Raw genomic sequence first — 27,407 nt, 5'->3', positions numbered from 1 at the left:
CCTAATACAGCATAAATATCCTTTCAGATAGCTTAGGAGGATATTAATTGTATTTAGATAGGTGTTCATTATAAATTGTAACATCCGATTTGATATATGCAAATTTGTTTGGGCGGAATTCCATTGACCCTCAGCTTCGGGTAATTTGGTAGTGTAAATGCATTTGTGGAAGGATTTCGCTGAAACAAATCTTCAAGGTATTCTGCAAAGCTTCGGGATCTGTTTTCATCACTGCGGGCCCAGCCGCCTACTGGGTTTCACTTCAACTCTATAGTTGGATGAGCTCTCCACCGTGAGTGCTTCGTAGAAGAAAATGACAGTGGCTGTATGTAGCGACGTTGGTTCTGGTCTGCTTCTTGTTTGGTAAGTTGGTGGGAGGCGTCTTTTATGGCGTATGGCGACCTGTGAGATTGCCATTCTCGTTGTAGGCGTTACTTTTCGTGAACAGATTGCTCGATTTTCAGAAATATCTTCTTTTATGCATAAGGCGAGCTGTGGTGACAAAAGCGGACTCCATGTGTGACAAGACTTTCAATGTCATATTCAGCGTTGAGTACAGGATTTAGCTCAATGTGTGAGCTTAAATTTTCCCTGCAGCAGATCTCGGCAACACCGCACCCGCATTTCAAATGACAATGTTACTAACATGTTGGCATCCACACACACACAACCAAAATTGAAGCTGATGCCAGCCTACGCTTATTGCGTGGGTAGCCGATGGACAGCCTACAATTTTTGTGTGGATGTTTATGAGATAACCCAAAAAAAAAGGCGGGGGAAACGGGTCTAATGCTGGCTGCGCTTCATTTTTCTTAAGAGAGTTGTTTTCTGGTTCGAGTTCAACCTTGAAGATCGGTTGAGGCTTCATATCTTTGTTGAAGAATTTGAAGACTGTTTCAGCATTAATTCCTTTGACTAGTAACGCCTTTGTTATTTCTGCAGATGTTACATCTGATTCGTAAGCCCATTTTTCCTTTCCTTTTCTTTCGTATAAGTTCTATAATATTGTTCACAAAGGAACGGAGTTTTACTCGTATATATCTCGGAGGGGGCTTTGGCTTTCCTTTAACGTCTTCTTTAGGCGGTATATCAGCACAGTTGTTTGCTAGAATCTTAAACCAATTTGTGTTCTTCAGCTTTTCGCTTGAAGCTGTGCTGGAATTGCTACGGGTCATTTTTTGCTTTAGGCATTAAAGGGCTTAATTTGAATGTAACGATCCATTCCAGTCTGCACGAGCGGCCAGCACTTACGTTGCTTGCTTTTTGTTGCGAGTGCTGCTAACAATGGGCTGAAGCGGGCAACCGATCCCGTTGCGGTCGTTGTTGTAGTTACGTTGCGTGGTTAGAGAGACTTTTGTGCTGGTCAACGTAGCTGAGAGCATGTCTCTCAGGCCATTCCACGCTTGCTTATGCTTGTTTGATTTTTGCTCGTTGCACCCGCGTTCTGCGACGGTACCGCTGGAGAGCAATAACAAGCTTGCTCACTTGTTATATTTTCGATATTCGGGTTTGCATACTGCATCAGCAGTATTTCGGTTGGCTCGGTTACAAAAGCGAAGTGCGTCTTGTTTCATTTTAAAGAGAGCCAGCGCTCGTCTTGCACACGCTGTCTTTGCTTACGAATGTCGCATTAACTCAACTTCGTAAGTCCGGTTTAGTTTATTTATTTATTTTTTGTATATGTAAATTTTAATTATTCAATTAGTTAATATTGAATTAGTTAAATTCTTGTGCGATTTCATCGCATTAAGTGTCTTTTCGTATTATTCACAAATTATTACGTCTCTCCCTGCACGTCTCTGGACTTCAGTACTATAAATTTTTTCCCGAGTTCTGCATGCGACGACGCATAATAAACGTATAATATGAAGGCGGTTTTGAACTTGTCACTCCAAATAAATTCCTCCACTGCTGTGGTGGCACTGTCCTGTAATCAGGGTCCAGCAGCGTAAAGATTTTTTCCTCCCAGCTATGTACTTGAGGAAAACTCTTATCAGGTTCAGATCAAATTTGGTCTCGAGGGCAGCTTGAGGAGTAGAGTATCCCCTAACACTCAAGCAGAAAAGTCTTTTCAGCTTTTGGAGGTTTTTCTTCAATCTTTCCTGCCAGTTTTTTGGAACGTACCCTGTTACGAGACATTCCCTGAAGATTTCTAACATCCATAGTACGAGATATTCGTATTCCGTTCTTGGCTTGACTGGTCGTCGAGTGAACCGGCTCTGCTGATTTGTAGATATGGATCGACCTGATAGCCCAGATTATCTTTTGTTTGGTTATTACTCCGACTATTAGGCCCTGCTATCCATGTTCAACTCACTCCCATGTTCCCCACTCAAGGTGACTATGGTAGTCCCATCCTCATTATCAGGATCTTGGCAATTAGAAAATAAGTGTTTCAGAGTACTAGGACTGATCCGTTTAGGTCATTAGGAACAGGCAGGATCTTACACCAGTAACCGCCGAAGATTGACGCTTCATGATTCTCTGAGAAAGCCCTTTTTATACACTCTAAGATTTTTATAATGGAAAAAGGGTATTATGAAGTTGTGCAAAAGTATGAAACAGACGTACTGAGTCCGTATAGATATACCCGTCTGTCTGTATGAGCGCTGTTTCTCAGGAACTCAGCTATAGCAGCCAAATCTTGTATGTAGGTGCTCCTATACCCGAATTAAATCGCTTTTTTACTATTTTTTTTTATACACTTTGGCATTTTTGTAAAATAAGGAAAAAAGGGTATCATGAAGTTGTGCAAAGTATGTCCAGGAGAGGAGGCGTGAGACCCCTAACTCAATATATATCTATATTCATCTTCTTGATCAGCAGGGCAAACTGGTCATGTAGCCATGTCCGTCTGCAGTCCGTCTTCGTATTAGATGCGTGATTCTACAGCTGAAGAGACCGCACCAAAATTTGTATGTAGTTGCTGCTAAATCCAGAAACTACGCTTTTTTTTTTTGTTTTTAAGTTCTCCCTCCCCCACAAATCGAAAAAACGATATAAGGCAGTGCAAAAATTTAAAAATCTGAAAAAATCACAAAAAATCCTATCATGTTTTCGACCCGATGTGCAACGATCGATAAATAATTAGAAATATTATTTCCATTTTCCATTAGAGCGGGTGCACGTAGCTGACGCATACAAACGTCGCTGCCAACGCAGCGGCGGCGCCGTTGCTGACGATACAGCGACCACCTGTGACGCGTCCGCTGTTTTGTGTGTTATTCAAATATGTTAGCTTTATTGTATAAATGCTATGTACTAGAACTGTGTTCATAAGTGCATCCGTATGTTTGCTGCGATGCCCTAGTCAAAGTGTATCTAAATGTTGGTTGCGCCCAACTTTAATTTGTCCACTTGTTTTTATTCCGCTTGACACCATCAAACCCTAGTTGTCCATTTGGTACATAGTTCAGGCAATCGTTTACGGGATGCGCCAATTATCATTAGAAAATTTCCTTTGTGGTTCAATAATGATGTTTGGATGACAACAATGATGTAGCTTAGGAGCTCAGCCTTTACGCTTAGGCTGGTCAAGCTTCCCTCGGGGTACATCCGTTTCCTCTTAAATTCCTTTGCGCAGTTATCTGACCTATGTATTTTATTGACGACGGTAGAAGTCGTCGCTTTTTTCCTGTGCGTGGCTTTGTTTCAGCCGCTTTTTCGGTTTCTGGCACTTTTGTCTGCCAAGCTAGAACATGGCTTACTGCCCAAGTGGTATTGAATCACCAGTTTGCACGGTACAATACAGTACAATACAGCACTGTCGGCAGCCTAGTAGAGGATCATCAAAGGATTATCGTCTGACCTGGTGATAATTCTTAAGTCTATTAATTTAATGAAGATTAAATAATTCATTTCTGTTTGTTTTAGATTAAAACTGCCCTAATCGAAGGTGGAATCTCATTGAATACATTAATGTTGGCTGAAAATGAATCTGAAAAGTCAAAATGGGTTATTGCATTAGGTGAACTTCACCGAATATTAAAACGAAATAATCTTCCAAATACCGCTATATACAAAGTAAATGAAATATTGGACAACACATTGACATTAATACGAAATTCCCTATGCTGTGTTATTACATACCCGAACCAAATTTTATTGGGATCTGAAGATGGTCTGTTTTACTTAAATTTAGATCAATATGGTAAGTTTTCATTTATATACTATAAGTAGCTGTAAAAACTTTATTGACTAAGATAAATATAATAAATTTAAATTCTTAAATGGAGTTTTCCAAAATGTTAATCAAAATAAACTGTTTAAGTCAAACTCAGAAGTAATAAAGTACTTACCTAATATTCATTTTAATTCTCGTGAGAACCGAATAAACGCTCAATGCGAAATAGGTGGACTTCAAACCAAAGCATAATGAATGAAATTGAATATTACGACTTAGTTTTTGTTCGATTTAAAATACATATTAGTCAATGCGGTTCCCAACTAACAGAGTACTCAGTTGCAACCCTCGATCGCGACACTCAATTGCTCACTGCTTCGCCATTCGAATATGGGAGCTTTGAACTGAGCTTTTTCTTGAATCTTCTCTTAAATTGAGACTTACAATGAGTATACAAATCTTATAACTAAACATTATCTGACAGTTTCATTAAACTGTTTTAGGATTGCACGTTCCTAGATTCTATCGCTGTTGTAGGTCGTACGACGCAACGGGAGCGCTGCACTTGTTAGCCCATCGCGCAGGTTAGGATGCGAGAAAGCTCTGTAGTAGCTTTAACTTGTGTTCAGCTATTAATCCTCTGACTGGTTTTTAGTCGTTCTGTAACAGTTGTCGTTTCGAGCGTACACGGTGCCCGGTTATCAGTTCTAAGGATTTTTGATCAGGGACTCTTTGCCTGAGACAATATCAATTGCTATGCTAGCTCCCCCTATTTGGACCATAGGTCCAGATGGGCTTAAGTACGGCATTGTAGAGCAGGACCATGCTTCCAACATGCTTCCATTTTGGTTCGTTTACTTTTTTTCGCCAGTCCAAACCATTCTCACTGCGACCCATGAAGAGCTAATTGAGGGTTGATGCATGCATAGGCTTCTGAGCGTGAGATATCTGATGGCAGAATGGGCTATGTTATTAGACGCCACTTTTTGAATATCTCTGTGTAAGGAAATATAAGTTGGTCTAAGTACCTGTCATGCGATCCACAGGCTCAATCGTCGTTGTCGTACATATACGATTACTCTCATGTAATGTCGTGTCGTCTTATAAAGCTTGTTTATTTTAGGCAACTCTTTTCTGGTTGGAATCATCTAAACATTTTGCCGCTGCAGTATTCTGATTTCGATGCGCTTTCTTCACGATGTTTAGTGCATTGATCTGAGTCCATAGTCCGTTTTTTTTCACGAACCCAATTATGTATTTGTTTTTATGGTTCTTAGATATGATTCCTATCAGCAGCATTTTTCAAAGATTTTGACAGCTTATAGTGGCTTATGGTCGCCATACATGGATTTGTGTGATCTTTGTGTTATGGTTGCATTTGCTTACTTGCTTTTCCATTCGTCTGAGTAACCAAGTTGTTGATGCATTGAGAGGGCGCCGTGGTGCAATGCACAATTTCCATAATATTTTTGGCGTTATTTGGTTCGATCCTGTGATTTTCGTGTGCAACAATTTTTCTGATGTTGGCGATTCGTTTGGCGAATTATTGGCTCTTGCTGAGCGAGATATGTTAATGTTGTATTTTGGAATGAGTTAGTGCAGGATTGCGCTGAAAACACATTTTCACGGTTCCTGCAATTTTTGCGCTCTGTCTTCCGCACCGCGCACCAGCCGCTAGTTTCTCTAGGTCACAGTTTTGTTGGTGAGCATGAGTTGGATGAGCTTTCGCACAGTAGTTTTCTTAGAGAGGATGATTAGTTGCTGAGTACGAGTTGATCTTGGTTCTTGTTGTTTTAACGCTTGGTAAGCTTCGTGCCGTCTTAACTACTTCATTATGGGACCTGGAGAGCTTTCGTCTAGCGGTCGCTTTCTGAACGAGTTGCTCGATTTGCTGATTGTGCCTTTTGAGTGTAAGGCACTTGTGCGTTTTAGGAGTTCAATCGGGCTGCAGGTACAATTATCTAGTGTTTTGATAGCTGTTCGTATCATCTTTTAAAGTTCATACAGACTTAGCTAATGTAGCTATAGATTTTCTATACATCCATTGTTTTGTTGAGCAATCTAGCGTGTCATCAGGTTAGCTGGATGAGGGTAATTTATTAGGACGGTGATGTCAGATGAAGATCGAGAGCTTCGCCACTGATCAAGTTCGAGTATATTTTTGGTAATTGCTAATAGTCTATTAGTAGCAGTTATTTGGGTTGTGGCCAAGTAGTTGGTCTACCGGGGAAACTGGTCGGTTGTTGTGGCTTTTGTATAATTGCATTATAGAGCTGCTTTCTTTGAGTCACAAGGCGAGATCCCAGTTGTTGTGGCTTTCATTGTAGTCTCCTGGCTACTAGGAAATGTTTCTAGTGAGGTCGAGAACTGCATGACTCCTTAATTTATGGAAGCGAGAGGGAATATACTGCGGCAGAGTAAGTTGTTTACACTATCCAGTTTTATTCTTATTGTTTGGTTTGGAATAATTGTTCTAGTCCTTGTAACGGTGATGGCTTCGATGACGTTTGTGTCGATACCAGTCCCCGTGTTCCTTGCCATCGGGTGTTTGTTGCCTGAGTGTAGCCTCTTAATACTTGAAGATTAGTATTTGTGGTCAGGATGTGTTTCTGACAATACATGACGTCAAATTTGTTTCGAGAGGAATGAGATAACTCAAGTTTGTTGCGTAACGCCATTAGCTATCACCGTGGATATCGTAAATAGCCATTGATTTTGGACTTGAGTGCCTGAACTAAATTTCGTCAAGAGATTTCTGTGTCGAATTAAACTGTTGCAAGTTGTCAGCTGAGACATTCCACAATGCTTTGTTGTAGCGCTAGAGGACAGTGCCCAAGATATTTTGTATGGGGTTCCATGAGGCTGTAATGGTTTAGCAATATTCTTTCAAGTTAGATGCTTGTGGGTGCAATGTATTTGGCTCCAATCCCTCCAATTCTGATTTTAAAGCGCCTGCAAAATGTCACATTTTTCCTTGTTGAGATCTGGAGTCAAGCGACATGTGTGCGACGAAAGAAGACGTCGGGTTGAATGTAGTTGTGCTAATTTCAGAGCGCGGCGTGGTTATCGGCTGTGGATTCGACTTTAACTTCTTATATATTGGGCAACACGCCGACAAACGATCTGTAGTTAGCTGTATAGGTAGCTATGTGATTACACCGCGTTTCGACCTTTTGTTACTATGTCTCTTTGCTGGTACGGCAGGTGCGGAGTCGTGACGCTGTCCACAAATTACGCACAACGGGCGGAGTGTGCAGTATGACGTGGTGCCATATTCTACATTAATAAATGTACAGGCCGTTGCATTTATGTGTTCTTCTACAGTATTCTACGATGCAGTAGAAATTGAAATTTGTATATAACTTCGTTTTTTTTAAGAGTATTGTTGTCTCTCAGCTTACCTTCGAGAGCGTTGGGCTTCTTTTCGCTTTTAGATGTGAGGACTGTTTAGCGTTACGCCTTGTATCATATATGCTGAGTTATTTCTGCAGTTCATCTGATTATATGCCCCGTAAGGCCTTGACGCTTTGATATACGTGTAAAAAATTGATTCGTTCTTTAGATGCGTGGCATAATACGCTGAGTCTTTTTCTACATTCGGTTTGACTTTGTTTCCGAATATTGACTCCGTAAAAGAAATTTAGTGAATTGTCTTGCAATGGCTCTATATTTTCTACAAGGCGATGGAAACTTTTCTCCAGTATTATATACGAGTGCTTTGGCTTCTTTATACGCCTTCCGCGAAGATCATCTGAGTGATCGGCTAGATGTGATCATTTTTTCCCAACGCTTGAAGCTGCTTGATTGTGCGCGGTCAAGTTCCTTTGCAGTTTAGGTTACTTCGTTTAATTGCAGTAGCTTTAAGCGGCCTTCCGTCTGCCAACGCGCGGAGGCATCGCTTGCGTTTAGATCGAGAGTTGTTTGCTGAGTTTTGTTTCCGATTTTGAGTCATACGGGCTTTTCTTCCGCCGATGCCACATAGCAGCCGGTTGCCAACATGGCTTGAGCGGGCGGCCGTACCGTGCGTCGTGTTGTACTGGCTGTGTCAAAATTGTCTGGCTGTCCGTAGGTGAGAGCCATGTTTGAGCTTTTGCTGTTCATTTTCTGAATCATCGGGTTGCTCCTGACGACCAGTAGACTGGGAGCAAGACACAGCTTGGATCACTTGTTAAATGCAAGTAGGCTCGAATTATTATGGTAACATTGACCGTAGAACACGAGTACGATCAGCAGTATTTTGAGTTGGCTCGGCCACGAAAGAGAAGAACGCGTTGTTTCGCTGAAGCGAAAGCCGGCGTTCGTCTTGTTCGCGCTGTCTTGATGTTTTTGAAATTATTATATGTTTTGGAAATTGATCGATAATTATGATTTTGGTATTCCCGGCTGAAATTCAAAAATTTGCTCATGTGAAGTACGTTAGATATTTTTTTATAGAATTTTGGTGAAAATTTTAATTTTCTAGCTCTAGTGGGTTCAGCTGTGCAGGGATCACCCGTCAGTATAATTATCATTATCATCCGTCAGGACAAACTCGTTTAGGAGTTCGTTAAGATACAAGATTAGCTAACGCTGAATAGAGTAAAGTTTCTATTATGCCCCTGCTCCCTGTTAATTAATTGACACATCTTCATGATTAACTTTTAAAACGATATTAGATTGTTTAAAAATTTGCGACTGTGTATAGTCCGACTTTTTAGTTCAAATGTAAATGTAAATAATGATAAATATATTCTCATTTTTTTCTCAAATAAAACACGCATCTGTTTAAAATGTGCACCGGTGGGCATATTTCCAAACTTCTCTAAGTTTGCTTTTTTAATTATATTATTAATGGGGAGTCTATACTGACCAGTTAAGGTCATACCATAACTGATATGAATGGTAGACTGTTCGTCTGATAAAATTTTTTTGAGCACTCTGGGAAGCCATAAATATGCTCAAATTTATATTGTGTCTTTTATGGAGGCGTTTTATTTATGGTATACATAGAGTGGGAGATGGGCACGGGTCTCTGTTTTTGGCCCGAGGGCCGCATTTAACGGCAAAGTACTGTGTGGATGGTCCTAGTGTTGGGTGAACCCGATATGGTGTACCTCGCGTTACACGGTCAAACTCATAGTTCATAATTAAAAATAAAAATATAATTAATATTTAGAGTTTATTTAATTCCCCTACCTGTTACGAGTAGCTGAGCTGTGGATAAGGCCCTACAATATATTAAAAAATAACTTTTTTTGTAAGTTTTTATATAAAATCTGTCTCTTCAGGGAAAATCATTGAATGGGATAACGTAACCTAGGGAATATATTTTATATTTGAAGATTTTTGACACATTACATCAAGAGAAATAGGGGTAGTGATTGCAATGCTTTAGCCTGGGTCTTTAAATTGCAAGTCGTGGGTCTCCTTGTTGGCGTGGCAATGCTGGCAGGTTCATGAATTGCCCTTTTCAGGTACTCAATCAGATCGTCACCATCCTCGCTCCAGCTGAGCTCCAGGTTGGGTTTGGGGTGTGGGGTCCCTCCAGATGGGATCGGCTGACGTTGGTGTGCTTTGTGAACATTCTTTTTCTTGTTGATTTGGTGGCTGTTGGGACGTTGATAAGGATCTGGACCCCGCTATGGTCGGAGGAAAGTTTAAGACAGCTTCGCGCTTGAGCCCTCCTAGGATCGATGTTCTTTGATAGGGCGAATTCGAGTACATCAGACAGCTTTTTTAAATCAGTAGGGCAGTCCAATCTGTTTTCACACGCACACTTACATATATAGGTTTCTGCCTTTGGGATTGTTAAGCCTTGAGCCCTTGCATTGAAGTCCCCGCCAATTAGGAACCTATACTTAAGACGATCCAGCATATGTTGAAATAGATCGGCTGTGACTGCATTGCATGGAGTAATATTCGCGGCTGCCAGTACCAGGTCTCTTGTTGGGCTACATAGTTTAATGCTTACGCATTGTCCCCAGCTCTCTAGCAGTGGAGCAAGCTCGGATACACTTCGGGCTCTTCCGTTAGAATGGTTAGCATGGACGAGCTCGTATACGTTGATTTTAAAGTAGCCTTGCTGAAGTGGGTTTCGGAGACACGAATAACATCGACATGGTGTGTTTTCAAGTATAGCTCAACTTCGGCCCTAATCTTATTCAAGCCGTTGGGATTACAGAGGGTTATGCAAAGATTTCTTTGCATACCTTGTTGATAATCTGGGTGAGGGAGGTAAGGAGATTTGTGAGCAGCGAGAATTGAGTCATCATCTGCTTTATCATGGCTTCCATTCTGATAAACAAGTAGACTTTGTATGACGTTGCATGGTCACCTACGCAGTGGGTACACTTTACAGAATATTCCGGGCCTTTGTACACTCGTATGTGCTGTGGATTGATCCGCATTTAACGCCGGAGTGAGGAAGTTGGCAGTAGCGTTGGGTGTGGTCAAAGCCTTGGAAGCGGTAGGATTGTAAGAAGTCCGTGGCGGGCCCATAGTGATTAGTGCAGAAGCAAAATCAGTCGCTCAGCACTATCACTATTGACCGCCAGAACTTCTTAAATCCTACCGCTTCCAAGGCTTTGACCACACCCAAGGGCAAGATAAGAGCAACATAGATATGCTCGTTGTTTTGCTGACGGCATTCTTGATGTCTCGTACGACGGGGCCTTGCTGTTTCAGTGCATCGATTATTTCGCCATAGAATGTGAGGATCACTTAATCTTCCTTGGATTAGTACGTCTGGTACCTAGCGTAATGGAGTTCCGAGTGTGCTTGAAATATGTCGCAGCATACCCCTCACTTTGCCATCGCGCCCTGATTTTATATCAGATTTTTTTTCCAAGTCGATCGCTCTGGAAATGTCATCAATCAGGTAGCTCACATTCTCTGGCAGAAGAATTTGTGGTGGCTTGAAAATCGTGATGTCGATTACGTTGTCATTTTGAATGTTCATTTTATAGTCTACGGGAGGAGTAAGGGGGGCTGAAAACATAACTTATTATCACTATTAATTTTTATATATATGGACATTATCAATCATTAATTATTTATCATTATTATTATTTAATTTCTTGAGAAAATTCATAAAAAAACAAGTAGATAAATTAAGGTTGGGCGCCACCAACTTTCAGGTACACTTTGACTAGGGCATCGCAGCAAACACATGCATGCACTTAAAACACATACACACAAAATAGCAAACGCGTCAGCAGCGACGCCGCCACTGCGTCGGCAGCGACGTTTGTATGGCGCGTCTTTACGTACACCCCGCTGTCTATATTAAAAATTTAAATGTAAATAATTCCTAAAATATTTATCCGATCGAAATTTTCACAATCGGTCGAAAACATGACTAGGCAATTTTGTGGTGTACTGCCTTATATATCGTTTTTTCGATTTGCGGGGGAGGGGGGAGGACAGACGGACGGACGGACATAGCTATATCGACTCAGTTCGTCGAGCTGATCAAGAATATATATTCTTTGTGGGGTCTGCCACGCCTCCTTCTCCCTGTTACATTTCCACAACTTCATGATACCCTTTTTCCATTTTTGACAAAAATGTCACAGTCCTTTATCTGAAGCGATTGGGTTGAATTGACGTAACGTAATTAATAAGATTTTGAAATTTTTGAACAATCTTACCTTGATTTAATGTTTATTAATAAGTAATAATTTAATGATTATTATAAAACAATATTTCATATTTTCCAGAAATCGCTCGTATAGGAGAAACGAAAAAAATTCTTCAGCTATGGTATATAGAGGAAGAGCAGATTATTGTTATTCTTTGTGGAAAACAGCGCCATTTAAGGCTTTTACCAATAAGAGCTTTGGAAGCAAGTGATGTTGAATGGATTAAAGTTGTTGAATCAAAAAATTGTATATCTTCATGCACTGGAATAATACGCCGCTACCCACATATTGTGTATTCATTTATAATTGCTATAAAAAGACCCAATAATCACACTCAAATAATTGTTTATGAAATTAATAGAACACGTACAAGACACCAAAAAACATGTGAATTTACTATTGGATATTTAGCACAACATCTTCAAATACTATCGGACATGCGGTTAGTTGTTGCACATCAAAGTGGATTCACAGCTTACTTTCTACGAGGAGAAGCAACAGCGATGTGTAAGTTATAATTTATTTTTTAATGAAGTATACTCAAGCAGATAAGCAAACCAACACCGAAAAAGGCTAACGTGACCACCTTGTCATTCTGTCACCCAGTAATTTTCTAAATTTTAAAAATACGCATGAATGAATTAATATGCTCAAATGAAATAGTTTTTTTTTTATTAGATTTGATCCAGGTAATAATATTAAGTTTTAAATATGTTAGTATTATATTACCTTTTTTGATGCAAAAGCAGCTTAATGCCAAATACTTATTATTGATAATAAATTATATAATATGTATGTATACAATACGCACGTATTGTATGCGCTGACCTCTGGTGTGACCATTATTCGATAAAATGTTGTGCCTTTAAAATATACAGCAAATCATATACAATATAATTTTAGATGACACAGTGCCCTGTTCGATATGATTTAAAAATCTACATCCCTTGGGTCATATATTTGTCAATGTTCAGCAATATATAACTTATAATAAATTAAAAGTAGTATTGTTTGAGAAAAAATCCTAACCCTCTAAGACTACTTTTCAAAATAATAGAGGTTTTTTATTTGTTTACAATATTTAGAAAAACTATTTTTGTTGGCCGTGCAGCATAAGGGAAGTTGGCATTTTGTGCAAATACATTGCGTTTGAAAAGTTTTGCAGTGCTTGCACCATCTTTTTCCATTTTCTCGACCAAACCATTCCAGAAAATGGTAAACCTGTTCAAGCCGCAAAAATTATTTTGGATGCGTAGACTTTCATCCTAGCTTGAGTTGTAGCTGTAAAGTTCGGTGAGAGAGGTGAGACTCCATTGTCCGCTCTGCCTGAGAGGATGATGGCTGTATTGTCCGCCCTGACTCAGAAGATGGTGACTGGATTGCCCGTCCTTGTGAAGATCGATTGTAAGCACTCAGTGGGGACCACGAAAGTTTTTGCTTTGAAATGCAACCAGACCTGCAGTCAATTCGCGAAAATCCGGTAGTTCAAGCAATTTGTCCTTGGTCGCTTTCTCCTTTTCAATACGCCTGTATAGAATATAAGCGTTTGCTGCTCCCATATCGATAAAGTGGTAAAATATTCGATTCGCGGCATCCCGAGTTTTAGCTCTGATATGATAGCGGTCCAAAAGTCCATCCATGAGATCTACGCCACACATGTGAGCGTTATATTCTCTTATGATTTGTGGACAATCGACATCGATATGTCGCATCGATTTTCTGTCCTAGCGTGCACCCTTTCGTGTTCCTTCATGCGCATTTGTCCTTGCACATGGTTTAACACCAACATAAGTCGACAACAAGCGAACGGCCTTGTTGTCTTTCCACAGAACATTACTTATTTCGACTCCATATGAAGTGCCTACGTACTCAATCGAAAATGGCGCTATCGTCCGGCAACTTGCAGTTTGGGATACGATTTACACGCACTGTGCCAAGGCTATAAATACCTTTCGCACGCACATAGACCATCAAAGGCAGCGACGTATAAAAGTTATCAAAGTAAATGATATGGTGATTGAAACTTAGTACCGTTTTTGTTAAACGTACAACAATATTGGCCGAAGCACCCAGATCTGGGTGACCAGGCAAGATCTTGTTATCTCCTGCACCGGTGTAGATCTCAAGGCAGTAGGCATAGCCACCGGAGTCGCACAAGACAAATAGCTTGATACCCCATTTGTCTTGCTTATTAGGCATATACTGGCGCAAGTGGTGCTTCATTTTGGTACTGCACATTTGTTCATCAACACAAAGGCGGTCTTGCTTTGGCAATGAGTCAAATCTTTGGTCGATAATTTTTCGCGTACGGAACAGTGGGTCATAGCCTGGCTCACCTTTTTTGATCCGCTTGCTCTCATCACGCAGTGAGAAATACTGCTTAATTGCCTCGAATATGCTTCGACTCAGGCTGGTTTGTATAGGTCTAAACGCGTTTTTTCCCCAGTAGTTCTTCAGATTCCGGTAGCGATAAATGGATATACATCAAAATTCCGATGTAATGGTGGATATCATCATTGTTAATTTTGAACTTATTTGTAATATTATCGGTTAAAGCTGTGTGCATGGTTTCCTCGTCGATCGTATTCATGATTTCTGAATTGAAAAAGTAGCAAAATAGCTGTAATGGAGTTTTGAGGTCCATTGTTTCAGCTGGCAGCGAAGAATCTCCTCGAAAGGCTGCGTTGTGCACATGCAACTGCATACATTGCTGACGCCACATAATCTTACTCGGCTCCTTTGTTATTGATTCAATACCTATACATAAATTATTTAGTCACTTGTATAACATATCGGAATTATGTTTGCTTACCAAAACCATTGAAGACGGCGAAGATATGCATGCTGCATCTTCAATAATTGGTAATGGCAATCGTGGCCACGGTTTTCTGGGAAGATTCAGATTCCTGTACTATATTTTGTTCATTTTCAACATTAATGTCTATAAATGAAATAGTATAAGCATACTCTAATGCAGTGTTCAGAGCTTCTACCACATTAAAATTGTCGTCTTCTACGTCACTTGATATTGTTGACACTTCCTCGTCCGATTGGACTGACTCAAACAATTCCAGAAACTGTTCACCAGTCAAGTCGGAGAACTTATAACGAGCCGGCTCAGTTTGTCTTGCTGATCAAGAATATATACTTTATGGGGTCTGCCACGCCCCCTTCTCCCTGTTATATACATTTGCACAACTTCATGACACCCCTTTTCCATTTTTTACAAAAATGTCAAAGTGTATAAAAATTGGAAAATGGTATCTTAAAGTTGAGAAAATGTATGTAGGATGATTTCATTGATTTGACATCCCTCGTTTACTCTGAAAGCTCTGTTGCTACTAAATAAACACACGTGTAACTTCGCATACAAAGAATAATAATGTTTATTGGAAATAATAATAACTCAAAACGACTTTTACTTGGCGCGTCAGCAGCCGCACTTCGGGATTGAATTATAATATAATATAGCGCGTGTGTGTGTATATTGTTTTATATTTTTGCGTTAAGTATTGTAGGCGTAAATCGATTTCTGGGGGCAGTAGGATAGAAAAACCATAAAGTGCACTGGTTCGGAAAAAGAAGTATCTAAAAAATAATTTGGGTTGTTCTGAGCGCGCACACACAAAATGCGAGAAATAATCTCGCTTCTTACTCCAGTGCTTACGTATATGCATGTAATATAATGTAAAGATGTGCACATGCATATATGTGATATTTTGCTATTGAATATTAAGTTATTTATTATCAATAATTACTATCTGTTGTTAAAGTACTTTTGAAATAAATACGGCGATATAATATGAAACAAGTGGACAGGTTAAAGTTGGGCGCCACCAACATTTAAATACACTTTAACTAGGGTATCGCAACAAACACACACGCCATGCACTACACAACACGATTACACACAAAACAGCTAACGCGTCACAGCTGTTTTCGCGTGTAGCGTCAGCAGCGCGGCGCCGCATGCGGTCGTTATGACGCAGCAGCACGTGCACCCCGCTGTCTAGTATTTATATTGAATGTGAATAATTCCTAAGTTATTTTTCCGATCCGTTTTGAAATTTGCACAATCGGTCGAAACATGATGACTAGTGGGCCTTTTAGTGATTTATTCAGATTTTTCTACTGCTTAATTTAGTTTTTTTGATTGCGGTGTGAGGGGAGGAATAAAAAAAATAAAATTAAAAGAAAATATTTTGCATTTATAGGAGCACCTATATACCAAATTTGGTTTGCTCTAGCTCTTATAGTTGCTGAAACACACTCACACATTCAGACGGACAGACGGACATGCTATATCGAATCAGCGTTCGTTCAGCTGATCAAGATAATATATTTACTGGGGTTTCTGCCCCTCTTCTATCCCTGATTACATACATTGTGAGCAACTTCATTAATACCTTTTTCCATTTTTTACACAAATGTCAAAGTGTATAAAAAATGCAAGCCCAGGTCATGGAATGTAATGCTGCAAACTTTTATTATTATATTATTTTTTATTTTTTATTATATTATTATTATATTATTTATTATTAGTGGTCAATCATTATTAATATAAAGAGATTGCTTTGGCAGGTAAAAAAACCATATAGTATATAATAAATAATAAATAAAATAAATTAATAAAATTGCGCTGACCTGTAGCTGCATTTTGGAAATATTGAATATTCATTGAGTGTGTGAAGTTGTGAAATATTTTTTGTGCAAAATGGGAAGACATTTAAATAAAAAAGTGCACCAATTCTACAAATTTAATTTGGCAGAGAACAAATCAGTTTGTAGTGTTTGCGGTATTAAATTGTCCGGCAATCATTCGAGAAACTTAAGACGGCATTTAACAACTAAACATATGATAGCATTTTGTTATATGGAACCGAAATGGAACTTGTTAACAAAAATATTTGAAAATAAATTTAAATTGTTCTATTAAACAAATTATATTATTTCTTTTTCACAACAACAAAAGTAAATGTCAAGACCGTTTGCGTTGAGTTTTTCGGTCAATCGGTCTTTTGCTGATTCTCATTGTGCAACCGTTTCTCGTTCCGCTCTTTACGCACTGCTCATTGAAAGAGCGACATACAAAGAGCTAAACGAAAAGCGCTCAACAGAAAACATAAATGAAGACAGGAAGAGTCTCTTGCTCAGAGCGAGAGCGAGAGAGTATGAACGGTCGACAGTTATTTGCGAGTTATGATCCCAAGCTATAATTGTACTAGAATTGCTTGGCTGACATCAGCCACGATTTCGGTTGTGTGGGGGGTGCCACCATGTAAGTAAAATTGTCATTTTTAGGGTAGGTGCACTCTTGTCGTATATAGACATTATATATACTTTATATGCACTCCTTATCCCTTATCCATCTCTTTATCCTTTTTACATACTTTTGTAAACCTTTATGATACCCTTTTTCATTTTTGATAAAATTGCGAGAAAAAAAAATAGTTGCTTGCATTTTCTGCAGTCAGGCCCACTTTCTTTGCATGCGACACGGACATTTCAAGGGAAGATGTGAGATGCTTGAAGTGCCTTGATGGCCGCCTGACTCTCTACAATGATATTCGTTTCCTGTGTCGAAAGTGTTTAATCTAAAACTATTATTATTATCAAAATATTTGGGTAGACCGAGCTAATTGTAAAATCGAGGACGTTGGAAGAGGTTGAAGGTGTGCATTGACAACCATGCCATCTCTTTTTTCCATGCCATGAGCCTCGCTTTTTTTGTATCTCTAGACTCAATTACCGAAGTTCATTCGTCGGTGCTGGATGGTCATTCGCTAAGTAGGCTAAGAAGAGCAGTAGCGGCTCATCGTTGTTGCCCTCAAACGCCACGACTGTTAGGTCGTTAGTGCTCTAATTAGACATAAGATAAGCATAGATAGCTTTCCTGGCTAAGATGGCTACTTACCGGTGTCAGGTAGAACATATTGTAGTTAGTGAAGTTAAGCCCAGAAACATTGTTGCCCAACGCTATTCAAGGCTCCAGGACTAAGGGCACATAGGCAGGTCTAGACTCTACATTTGACTCTGATGCCGAACTGCAGATTCTCGACCTCATTTGGATGATCACATGCTGCCCTCTGCTTGCTGGCTTAGCGATATCAAGACTTTCCAGTCAGCTGTGGGCACATCCGTATTCTGCCATTTTAGGAGCATTTTTGTCTGCTCCATCGCCATGACTGTAGGGAAGAGTACCTTCGCCTTGAGCATTGACGGAATCATTGCTCTATCCATTTCCTCTAGCTTGGTAATTTCATCCTCACCACCTACTTCAGAGTGAAGTTATCCTTGCTGCTCATACACCAGCCAGCCCATCAAATGAGGGTGGCGTGGCATGCTCTTCCTCTATTGTAGACAGCAGAGCGTCTGGGAGGCTCGTCTCGACATTCTACCACTGCTCAGGTGGCATTTTGCTTTCCGGGTCACTCTTATCGTTGAGGGCAACGAATAGCATTCGCTTGCCTGACTCACTAATGGGTGTCTTCTTGGGCTTTGGCTTCTTTTACCTCAGCGAATTGGCGTTTATTCGATCGTTCTTTCCGCAGGTTGCACGTTGCTCCAAGGCAATGCGGTTCATTTGGGGGTTTTTGCCAGCTTTGTCTTATTAAGAGGCACAACATATTTTAATGTCATTCCAGCACTAACAAATGAAATATGTGGAAAAGTATAGCTTGCAGAACATTAGATACACTTTAAAACTACGGACAATGTAAATACATTAGACTTTATAACTTCATAGTACTTTAATCAATCAAATATTAACGATGAACTATATTACGCTTTAGACAATAAAATTTAAGAAAACGATGACATTACAGTTTCTGAAATAAACGCAATTCGCTTCGGAAATAGGTCATATGTACTAAACTAGAAGACTCCGCCCCTACTACGCCCCTACTCCGCTCGCCAGTTTTTTCGAAAGCCGTGGAAAACTCAATTTTCTTTTCAATAAAATGACGAACGGGCGAGAAATAAACATTTTCCATGTTGAGGCAGCTAACTATTTTCGTCAAAAAGTTTAAACTAAAAAAGCTAAAATGTTATCAGAAAATTTAAAAAATAATCAAAAAATATATATGATAATAGATAGTAATAGTAATAGACTAATATCGAAGTTCTTAAAAAATTTGAAAGTTTTCGAAAAATGTAAAAATTATTAAATTATCCACAAGTTAACAGGAGTTAGCGAATAAGCTAAAAATTATCGGAAATTCTATAATTGTGTGTCTAAGCTTGGGAAATATTCCAAACATAATCTATGAAGTTTGGCGCAAAAAACTTTTGTATACACTTTGAATAGACCAGTTTCACGGCGAATTCAAATTAGGCAAAACATACAAAATATCGTTAATATTAAAACTTAAACGAGACTGTACATATTCAAATTATATTTTATTTACTGATTTAATGTCAACTATGAACAGTCGACGATAAAAGAAAAAGATTACAAAAAATATTTAAAATTAAATTTAAAAGTTTAAAATTATGTTTTTGTTTTTAAATTTGATAAGCTTATAAATTGGGAGTGTTAAGCAGACCAAACATTCCTTGCAAGGATTGGGGAAGACAAAATCAGGTCTAGGATAGTGTTTAATTAATAGTTAAAAAAGTTAAAATAAATCTTTTTGTGATACAAACAGATGCAGTGATCATGCAGTGAATAATTAATTGTACCAAACGTTTAGTGATAAAGGAACAAAATTTCGAGTGTACCTAGCAGGAACTGATAAATTAAGGTGACTCAACAAGTATGAGGAGTAAATTTCGCCTAACTAAGTTAATCATAAACATCAATCATAAATATCTAAGTCATTTACTTTTGCAAATCTGTTGAGAGGTTACTGGTCAATGTGGTAGTTGACTATGTGAGGCGAGTGTCTATGGAAAGACATTACTTTAGATTTAGAACAGTTAAGACTTAATAAGTTGTATTTACACCAATTGTCAAAGAGGTCAAGATCTGTCTGCAATAAAGAACTACCTGGCATGTCTTTAAACGATAGGCATAGCTTCACGCCATCAGCATTAGAACGTTTGAATTCACAATGACTGAGGGCAGAGCATTGATAAATAGATAAAAAAGCAACGGTCCAAGGTGACTACCCTGAGGAACTCCAGACGTCACAGACACTGGCTTGGAAACCGCTGACTTGAAAACTACCTTTTGAATTCTGTTAGTTAGGTAATTAGATACCCACTTCAAAAAATTCTTTGGAAATCCAATAATATTTAATTTATTTATTAAAATAACGATGATTAACGGAATCGAATGCTTTACTAAAATCAGTATAAATAACATCAGTCTGCATTTTGTTTTGAAAAGCTTTAACCACCCTTGAAGAAAACTCAAGTAAGTTGGTGGTGGTAGACTTTTGTTTAACAAAACCGTGCTGATAAGGTGATATATTTGAACTACAGAAAGGCATAAGTTGAGATGTAACAATTTTTTCAAAGAGTTTAGGTGTAGCAGACAAATTTGAAATTCCTCTATAATAATTTCAATAAATTTAGTTCTCGCAATATCGATTCATCGGTAATCACAGGCTCTGGAATAAAATAAGATTTTTGTACGCTTATAGTACGGTGTAATGAGTCAGAATAAGTTGTTTGAAAAAAGTTTGCAAATTAGATCGCTGATGCTTGATCATTATTGACATTGTATTATCAAATGTATTGAATTATGTTAAAAAGAAGATTTAGTTGGAATATACAAATAATAGAATTGTTAAAATACAGCAAAACTGAAGCCGAAACGAACAAAATAATCGTGTAAGATTGCCAGTTAGTAAGTTAAATATAGGGACTTCGCGCTTTATATTCTATACACTTTGAACAATGAGAAAAGGTATTATAATTTTGCTCAAAATGATGAACAGGGAGGAAGGAGTGTGCACACCCCATAAAATATATATTCTTGATCAGCTCGACGAGCTGAGTATCGACTCAGTCATGTCCGTCTGTCCGTCGTCTGTTATGGTGCTGTGTTTCCAGCAACTATAGGAGCTAGAGCAACCAAATTTAGTTGCTTCTATATTCAGGACAGTACGCTTTTATTTTTATATTTTTTATTTCCTCCCCCCTCCCCGCCAAATCGAAAAAAACGATATATAAGCAAGTACAAAAATATTTAAAATACAGAAATAATGGAACAAAATTGCCTAGTTTTGTTTTCGACCGATTGTAAAAATTTTCAGACACGGATAAATAACTTAGAATATTTACATTTCAATTTTCAATATAGACAGCGGGGTGCACGTGCTGACGGCGCCATTCAAACGACGCTGCCGACGCAGTAAGAACAGTCATGATTTAAAATAAGGTTATTTAATTTATTACAGTCGGCTTTTCTAAAGCACAGGGGCTTAAATGCTACTGTACTGTGAACAGTTTGCTCTAGAGCCGTTAGTTCTATAAGTAGTTCCAAAGTTGGGTGAAAGGCATATTCGGGGAGAACAATCGGACTAATTCTGCTAACATTGCTAACTGAAGGATCTGATACAAATATTAGATCAAGAAAATGGTTGTTGCAATTACGTACGTTATTTATTTCATTAAGTGAAAGATCAAGTATGCTATTTACAACTCATGATAGCTATACGTAACACTAAGTTATCAGCCATTAATGTACTATGAATTAACGTGTCATTATGATTGGAAAATCCGCTTAGGGTGAATATAACGAAGCATGTATAATATAATGAAATTTGACAAACAGTCACTGTAACTGCAAAAAACCAATATTAGATAAGCAACAAATTAATTCCGATAAAAGATCGGCTTCAACGGCAATAAATACACCCATCACCACGTGACAGACGGTCACATCTATAAGTGGTATATTTATTGTGGAAAATTGAAACTAAAATTTCAGGCTTCTGCTAATCAAGGTTTCAGAGAAGCAGAGCAATTGTTAATCAAAAGAAATACATCAGTATATATGTTAGCTAATTATATACTTAATACCTCAACATTTTGATTATGCTAAAACAAACGAAGTAATTAGTTTTTTGCATCATTAGTAGGTTTTGTAGGTTTAGCTGTAGAAAAATTTAAATTTGGCAGCGATACACTGGTCTGCTTTTATTTTTATACACTTTGACATTTTTGTAAAAAATGACAAAATGGTATTCTGAAGTTGTGCAAATTTATGTAACAGGGAGAAGGAGTCTTGGCAGACCCTAATAAAGTATACTATTCGTGATCAGCAAGATAAACTGAGTATCGATCTCAGCATGTCCGTCTGTCCGCGCGCTCTGTATGAGCGTGTTTTCAGCAACTATAGGAGCTAGAGCACAAATTTAGTTGTCCTATATTCAGGACAGTTACGCTTTTATTCTTATATTTTATTTAATGTCAACTTTGGACAGTCGACAATTAAAGAAAAAGGTTACAAAAAATATAAAAAATCTAACAAAAACAACTTGAACTACTGTTAGCTTAAGCTGGAGCGCAATGTTTTTTCTGGACAATTATTCACGATTCAGATTTTCAATTAGTACAGCGGGATACACGTGCTACGAGCCATTACAAACGTCCTGCCGACGCAGCGGCGGCCGTCGCTCTATCGACTACAAGCCTAAAACGATGCTGTATGTGTGTTATGTTGGTGAGTGATGCGTGTTGTTGCTGCGACTACACTAGTCAAAGTGTATTTAAATGTTGGGTGCGCCAACTTCTTATACCTCGTCCACTTTTTAAACATAAAGTCTTTAACAATCAAGTCTTTTGGCCAGAAAGACAGATAACAACAAAATGAGTTTGACAATTCTGCACGTTTAATCTTAAAATGAAAATATTTTCTAGAATATTTAAACATAAAATTTTTCCTACAGTTATATAAGGCTAGGAACCATTTGCTTGAATGTAAGCATTACATCTTCAACCAATAAATCCGGGTTAGGCCTAGAGATAAAAACTGTTCTTTATAGAACAGCTAATAATGGCTTAGGAGCTGCGGGCGTGTATGCGATACTATCAGTGCTCATCTAACAATCTTTTCTACATATGTGTTACGGATAGCACTTTATGTTTAGATCGTTAGTTTTGTCTAGGTGTAACAGCCGTCACAACTGCAGTTAATTCGTCTAAAGCTTTAAGAGCTTTAAACTGAGTCTCCACATATTAACTCATCATTGAGTTTATTAAGCTCTTTCGCAGAGCATAGAAATTAAGTTTAGTCTGTCGCCGAGGCCGACATGCCTAGGTTTATAGGCATGTCGGCCTCGGCTTCACGGCAAGATTCGCATGACCATTTAAAGCCGGTCTTATTAACAATCGAATCTTTAACCTTAATTGTGAAACCTTCGCCCTTGATATGTATAAATTTATCGCACAGCCAGCATCCGATGCACTCAGTATTTGCATCGCTTTTAGGGCTGAAATTACTTAGAAATGGTCAGCTGGATTACCCTCAGCATTACAGGTGATTCCAGCTCTGATGTGACTGCTATGAGTGTCAGGTCAGCATTTCTTTCCTCCTCCTCCTCATGCTTCGACTCAGTAATTGAAGATGCAATGTCGTGCATGTAAAGTTTATCGATGGCATCGATCGTTAAACCTAGATTTCGCTCCACCTCCTCTTATTCTAGTGTATTCGTGTTATTATCGTCCTGGTAACATTGTTTAAGGCGCAGAAATAAACTGCTGACTCCCCAAGCCGAATCGTTGATTAAACAGATTCACGGTCTCCTTGCTTATTTGGATTATCACATGCTGTCTGTCCTCCGCTCTAGCTTAGAAACACGCAGGACTTTCCAGTCAGCAGTAGAAACGTCTGGATTCTGCCACTTCAAGAGCTATATCGCCTGCTTCGTCAGCCTAGCGCTAGCGAAGAGTACATTCGCCTTCATACCTTCTTCTACCTCCAGCTTGACACCTTCCTATGGGACTGGCACCTTCGCTACCGATTCAGAGACCCACTTCAGAGTGTGTTCAATGCAGCTAAGCATTTTAGATCCTCTGAGCCATATCGCCCGATCGAATGATGTGGGCGCAGATCTTCCTTGCTGCGCACTTAACATGTATAAATGTATCGCACAGCCAGCATCCGATGCACTCAGCAGTTGCATCGCTTTGGCATTTGCAATTTTTAAAGCAGCCGCTTGCTAATTTAGTTTGTTCGCTAACATGATAACAAAAAGAATGTGCTTTGCAAAAGGGTAAATAAATAACAAAAATTTTAACAGTTAATGCAACGAATGAGAGCAGCTACACGAAGAGAGTACGTTAGCATAAGAGCGTTATTATTTTAATGTAGTGAGCCGCAATTACAAAATGGAACACACAAAACAACCACATATGCTTGCAATTAGCAAGACTGTTCTAAACAGAAAACCACAAAATACAGAGAGAGTAAGCGAATTGAGAAACTTTGACTTAGAGACGCTCAAACCCAATTAATAACATCCCTGACAAAAAATTGTATATTATTTGTAAATTGAAACAATCAACAATAAAATACTTTTACCAATCTTAATGTGCACACTTTCACCGCGAATATCACTATTAATATGCTAGTTTGAGCAAACTAAAACACACAGATCAATTAAATATATCAGAGATGACAAAAAACACATCCGTTCACAGCAAAAGCTATGTACGAAGTATTAACAGCTAATAAATTTAAAACTTATACAAAAGGTTGTTAATATTCAAACTTATTACGTCATTTGTTCCTCAACATCCCGCCGACGCTGAAAAACGGTTTTAGAATTTTGTAGTGGTCATTTCTCCAGTTGTTGTTCTCAATTTTACGGCTCGCACCAAGCCACTAGGCCCATAATGTGTTTCTATGGTTCGTGCCAGAATCTATGTTGCTGGCGGAGTGTGCGAATCCTTTATTCATACAAGATCACCAGCTACCAGGATTGGCAACATGGTGCCAAAAGCAGACCCCTATTTGCCACTCCAGTGTGGTGCATGCTGCCTGAATCTGTAATATGGTTTCGTTGTACAGCTGTGATTGAAGTATCTGTTTCATCTCGTTTAATGTCGTTTAGCACCCACAAATTATCGCTAAACATTTTTGCGCATTTGCCACTTCGTGATATGAAGCGGCGCAGCGCTGCCAAGAAAGTATTCGTGATGATATCTGTATTCCAAATGAATCTGTATGCCCTTACGTGCTTTGCATCCCTTATTCACCTTGAGTCGCATTGTGCTAGCATAGTCGCAGTCAGTATTTTCTAACGGGAACGCATGACAGCTCGAGTTGTTGGTAGATTGGCCATAAACTGATGTGTGGTATGCTGCCGTTTTCTAAAACATTTCAAACAGTCATGAGTTATTTTACAAATGAGATTTCGTGCATTTAGGATCCAGTAACGTTGACGAACGATGGCAAATAATGTTGAAACTCTTGGGTGCGCAATTTTAAATTGACTTCAATGAACGCTGATTTAACAAACAATTGCAACATGTTTAAGGCAAGGCATGCGAGCTTCACTGATCTCTTCAAAGATCAAAAACAGGATCATGATGAGCAAATGAGTTTCAACCAGGTGGATATGCGAACGGCTAGTTCATCTATTGGCGATGAATTGGCATTTGTTTGAGCCAACGCTATCAGGGCAACTGATTTTACTTCTTCTTGAACACGATCATCTAAAATCAAGCTAGAAATTTGAGTGTTATGCTGCTCTACCAAATCCGGATCGAAGTCGAGTAGGTCTGAGGTCAGCATTTCTCTGGATGCACAATCGCATTGGCATTGGCGACGAAGGTTTTTAGCTTAGATGGGGTATGAGAAAGCCTAGCCACTACAATGCATTCGCTCGCATGCATTCAAACAGCTGACTTTGAAGGACTGCCAAAGTTTCAGGGATGCATCAAAACAATTCAAATCTTTTGATTCATATTAGTCAAAGTATATACTATTAAAATTTTATTATTAAAATAGGTTTACTTTTTATGAAAAATTTGAATTTTCGTCGAGAAATCGGCTCGCTGGGCCAATGTGCAATGGTGGAATCGCACCATGCTTGTACAGTTATATCTATAAGTGTTGATGAGCAGATTTAATCGTTGCAACAAGCCGGCTGAGTAGAAAAGCTCAACACAGCTTCAAAAGAAGCAAAGATTGTTGCTTTAGCGGTGCAATACGAGTCTTTTCGGCGATGATAATAAATTGGGCTACACTGTTCCGGCAATCTTGTGTGGAGGTGGACACCACAAACGAGCGGTTGGCAGTATGAAGCTGTTAACAATCATTGGCCTTAAGTTTTTTATTTATCGTATGTTCGCAAGGATAGTACCCTTCGCATCTGCCAAATGCATTTAATTGCTCAACAAAATTATCTGAACATTACCCAATCATATCCAACTAAGGTAGATTAATAGCTCAAGCGTTGAAACTTTAACTTCTGATACTACAAGCTATAAATTGATGAATATTGACGAGTCTCTGACTAAAATGAAAATTGAAAATCATATCGAATAGTAGAGCTTATAAAAATAATAATATTTCATATCTTTACAGCATTGGTTCACCCCGAAAATCAGCTATGTGCATTTCTCAACTACTCGGGAGTCGACGCAGTCCGAGTAATTGAAATTTTAAGCCCCAGCGGTGGAACCTTTGGAGAATACTTATTAGTATTTCAGACACTAGCCATTTATGTGGACTTACATGGACGCAAGTCTCGCGATAGAGAAATAATGTACCCAGCCTTTCCCACTTATATAAGTAAGTATTAATTTTGTTTAACCATTGTATTTTAATATTTCAAATTATCTTTCGTAACTGGTACGAAGCAGCGCTTTTGAATATTTGGATAGTTGTACTGATTTCAAGATGCCTCCATATGGTTTGTTGTCTTTTTTATATGTATGTATAAAAAAGAGTTTGTCATGGCTTATGGGTGATCGCTGTACATTAGAGCCAGCAAGCTTAAAATTTCACCAAAAGTCTATCAAAAATATTTACGGTGCTTCTCCGGAGAGAATTTTGGAGTTTCCACCTTGAAAAACTTGATTTTCTTTCAATACAAATTACGTTCGCGATAAAAATCGGAAATTTGTACTAAAAATCTATGAAAAATATTTAATGTTGAGATTTGGAAAATCATTTTTTTTCTCAATAAAAAAAGTTTTACAAACGGCAAGAACTAAAAGTCTATGAAAAATAATTAATGCATTCGGCATGTTAATTTGATCATTAATTAATTGTTGTTTAATTTAAATTAAATTCTTAGTGTAGTTATTTTCAACTTGGTAGCCCCTTTTGATGTATAACATTTGCTTTAACTTTGAACGCTTCTCCATAGGCACAGTCTATATAATACATATATGTATATATAATATGCTGTTTAAGCAAACTTTACTAATTTAATTTTTTGCAGCTTATTGAACAAGATAGCCAGAGCTATCTATCTACCGACATCAATGATTAGTATTTTTAATATTTTTAAACAAAGCAAATAATTTCGATTCGCTTTTCACAAGCAAAATAACAAACAAGAACTCGTTAAAGTTGGGTGCAACCTACTTTTTCATACACTTTAACTGGTGTATCGCAAACACGCAAGCACTTACAAGCACACGCGTCAGTAGAACGAGTTATATTTCCATTGCTTATTCAGCGACGCAAAAAAGTTATGCAATAGTAAATGTTATGTTTTTAGGATTTTTATTAGTAGCAGGCCAACGAAGCAAAGGGATTA

At 38.5% G+C, this 27,407-nt stretch overlaps 1 protein-coding gene across 1 annotated transcript in view; it reads left to right on the top strand.

The window, feature by feature from the left end:
• Positions 1 to 3,676: 3,676 nt before the first annotated feature.
• Positions 3,677 to 27,407, top strand: part of LOC108594974 (serine/threonine-protein kinase Genghis Khan) — a gene marked incomplete at its 3' end in the record, with an annotated part of 40,973 nt that continues 17,242 nt past the window's right edge. Inside the window, exons 1-4 of the mRNA XM_033294779.1 lie at positions 3,677 to 3,811; positions 3,874 to 4,150; positions 11,821 to 12,249; positions 26,225 to 26,431. Of these exons, the coding sequence (XP_033150670.1) occupies positions 3,919 to 4,150; positions 11,821 to 12,249; positions 26,225 to 26,431 (868 nt within the window). The remainder of the gene's footprint in view (positions 3,812 to 3,873; positions 4,151 to 11,820; positions 12,250 to 26,224; positions 26,432 to 27,407) is intronic.

Source organism: Drosophila busckii, unplaced genomic scaffold (genome assembly GCF_011750605.1).
Source record: "Drosophila busckii strain San Diego stock center, stock number 13000-0081.31 unplaced genomic scaffold, ASM1175060v1 hic_scaffold_15, whole genome shotgun sequence".
Lineage (NCBI taxonomy): Eukaryota > Metazoa > Arthropoda > Insecta > Diptera > Drosophilidae > Drosophila > Drosophila busckii.
The sequence above is the reverse complement of the archived record's forward strand: the minus strand, read 5'-3'. Positions and strand labels throughout refer to the sequence as shown.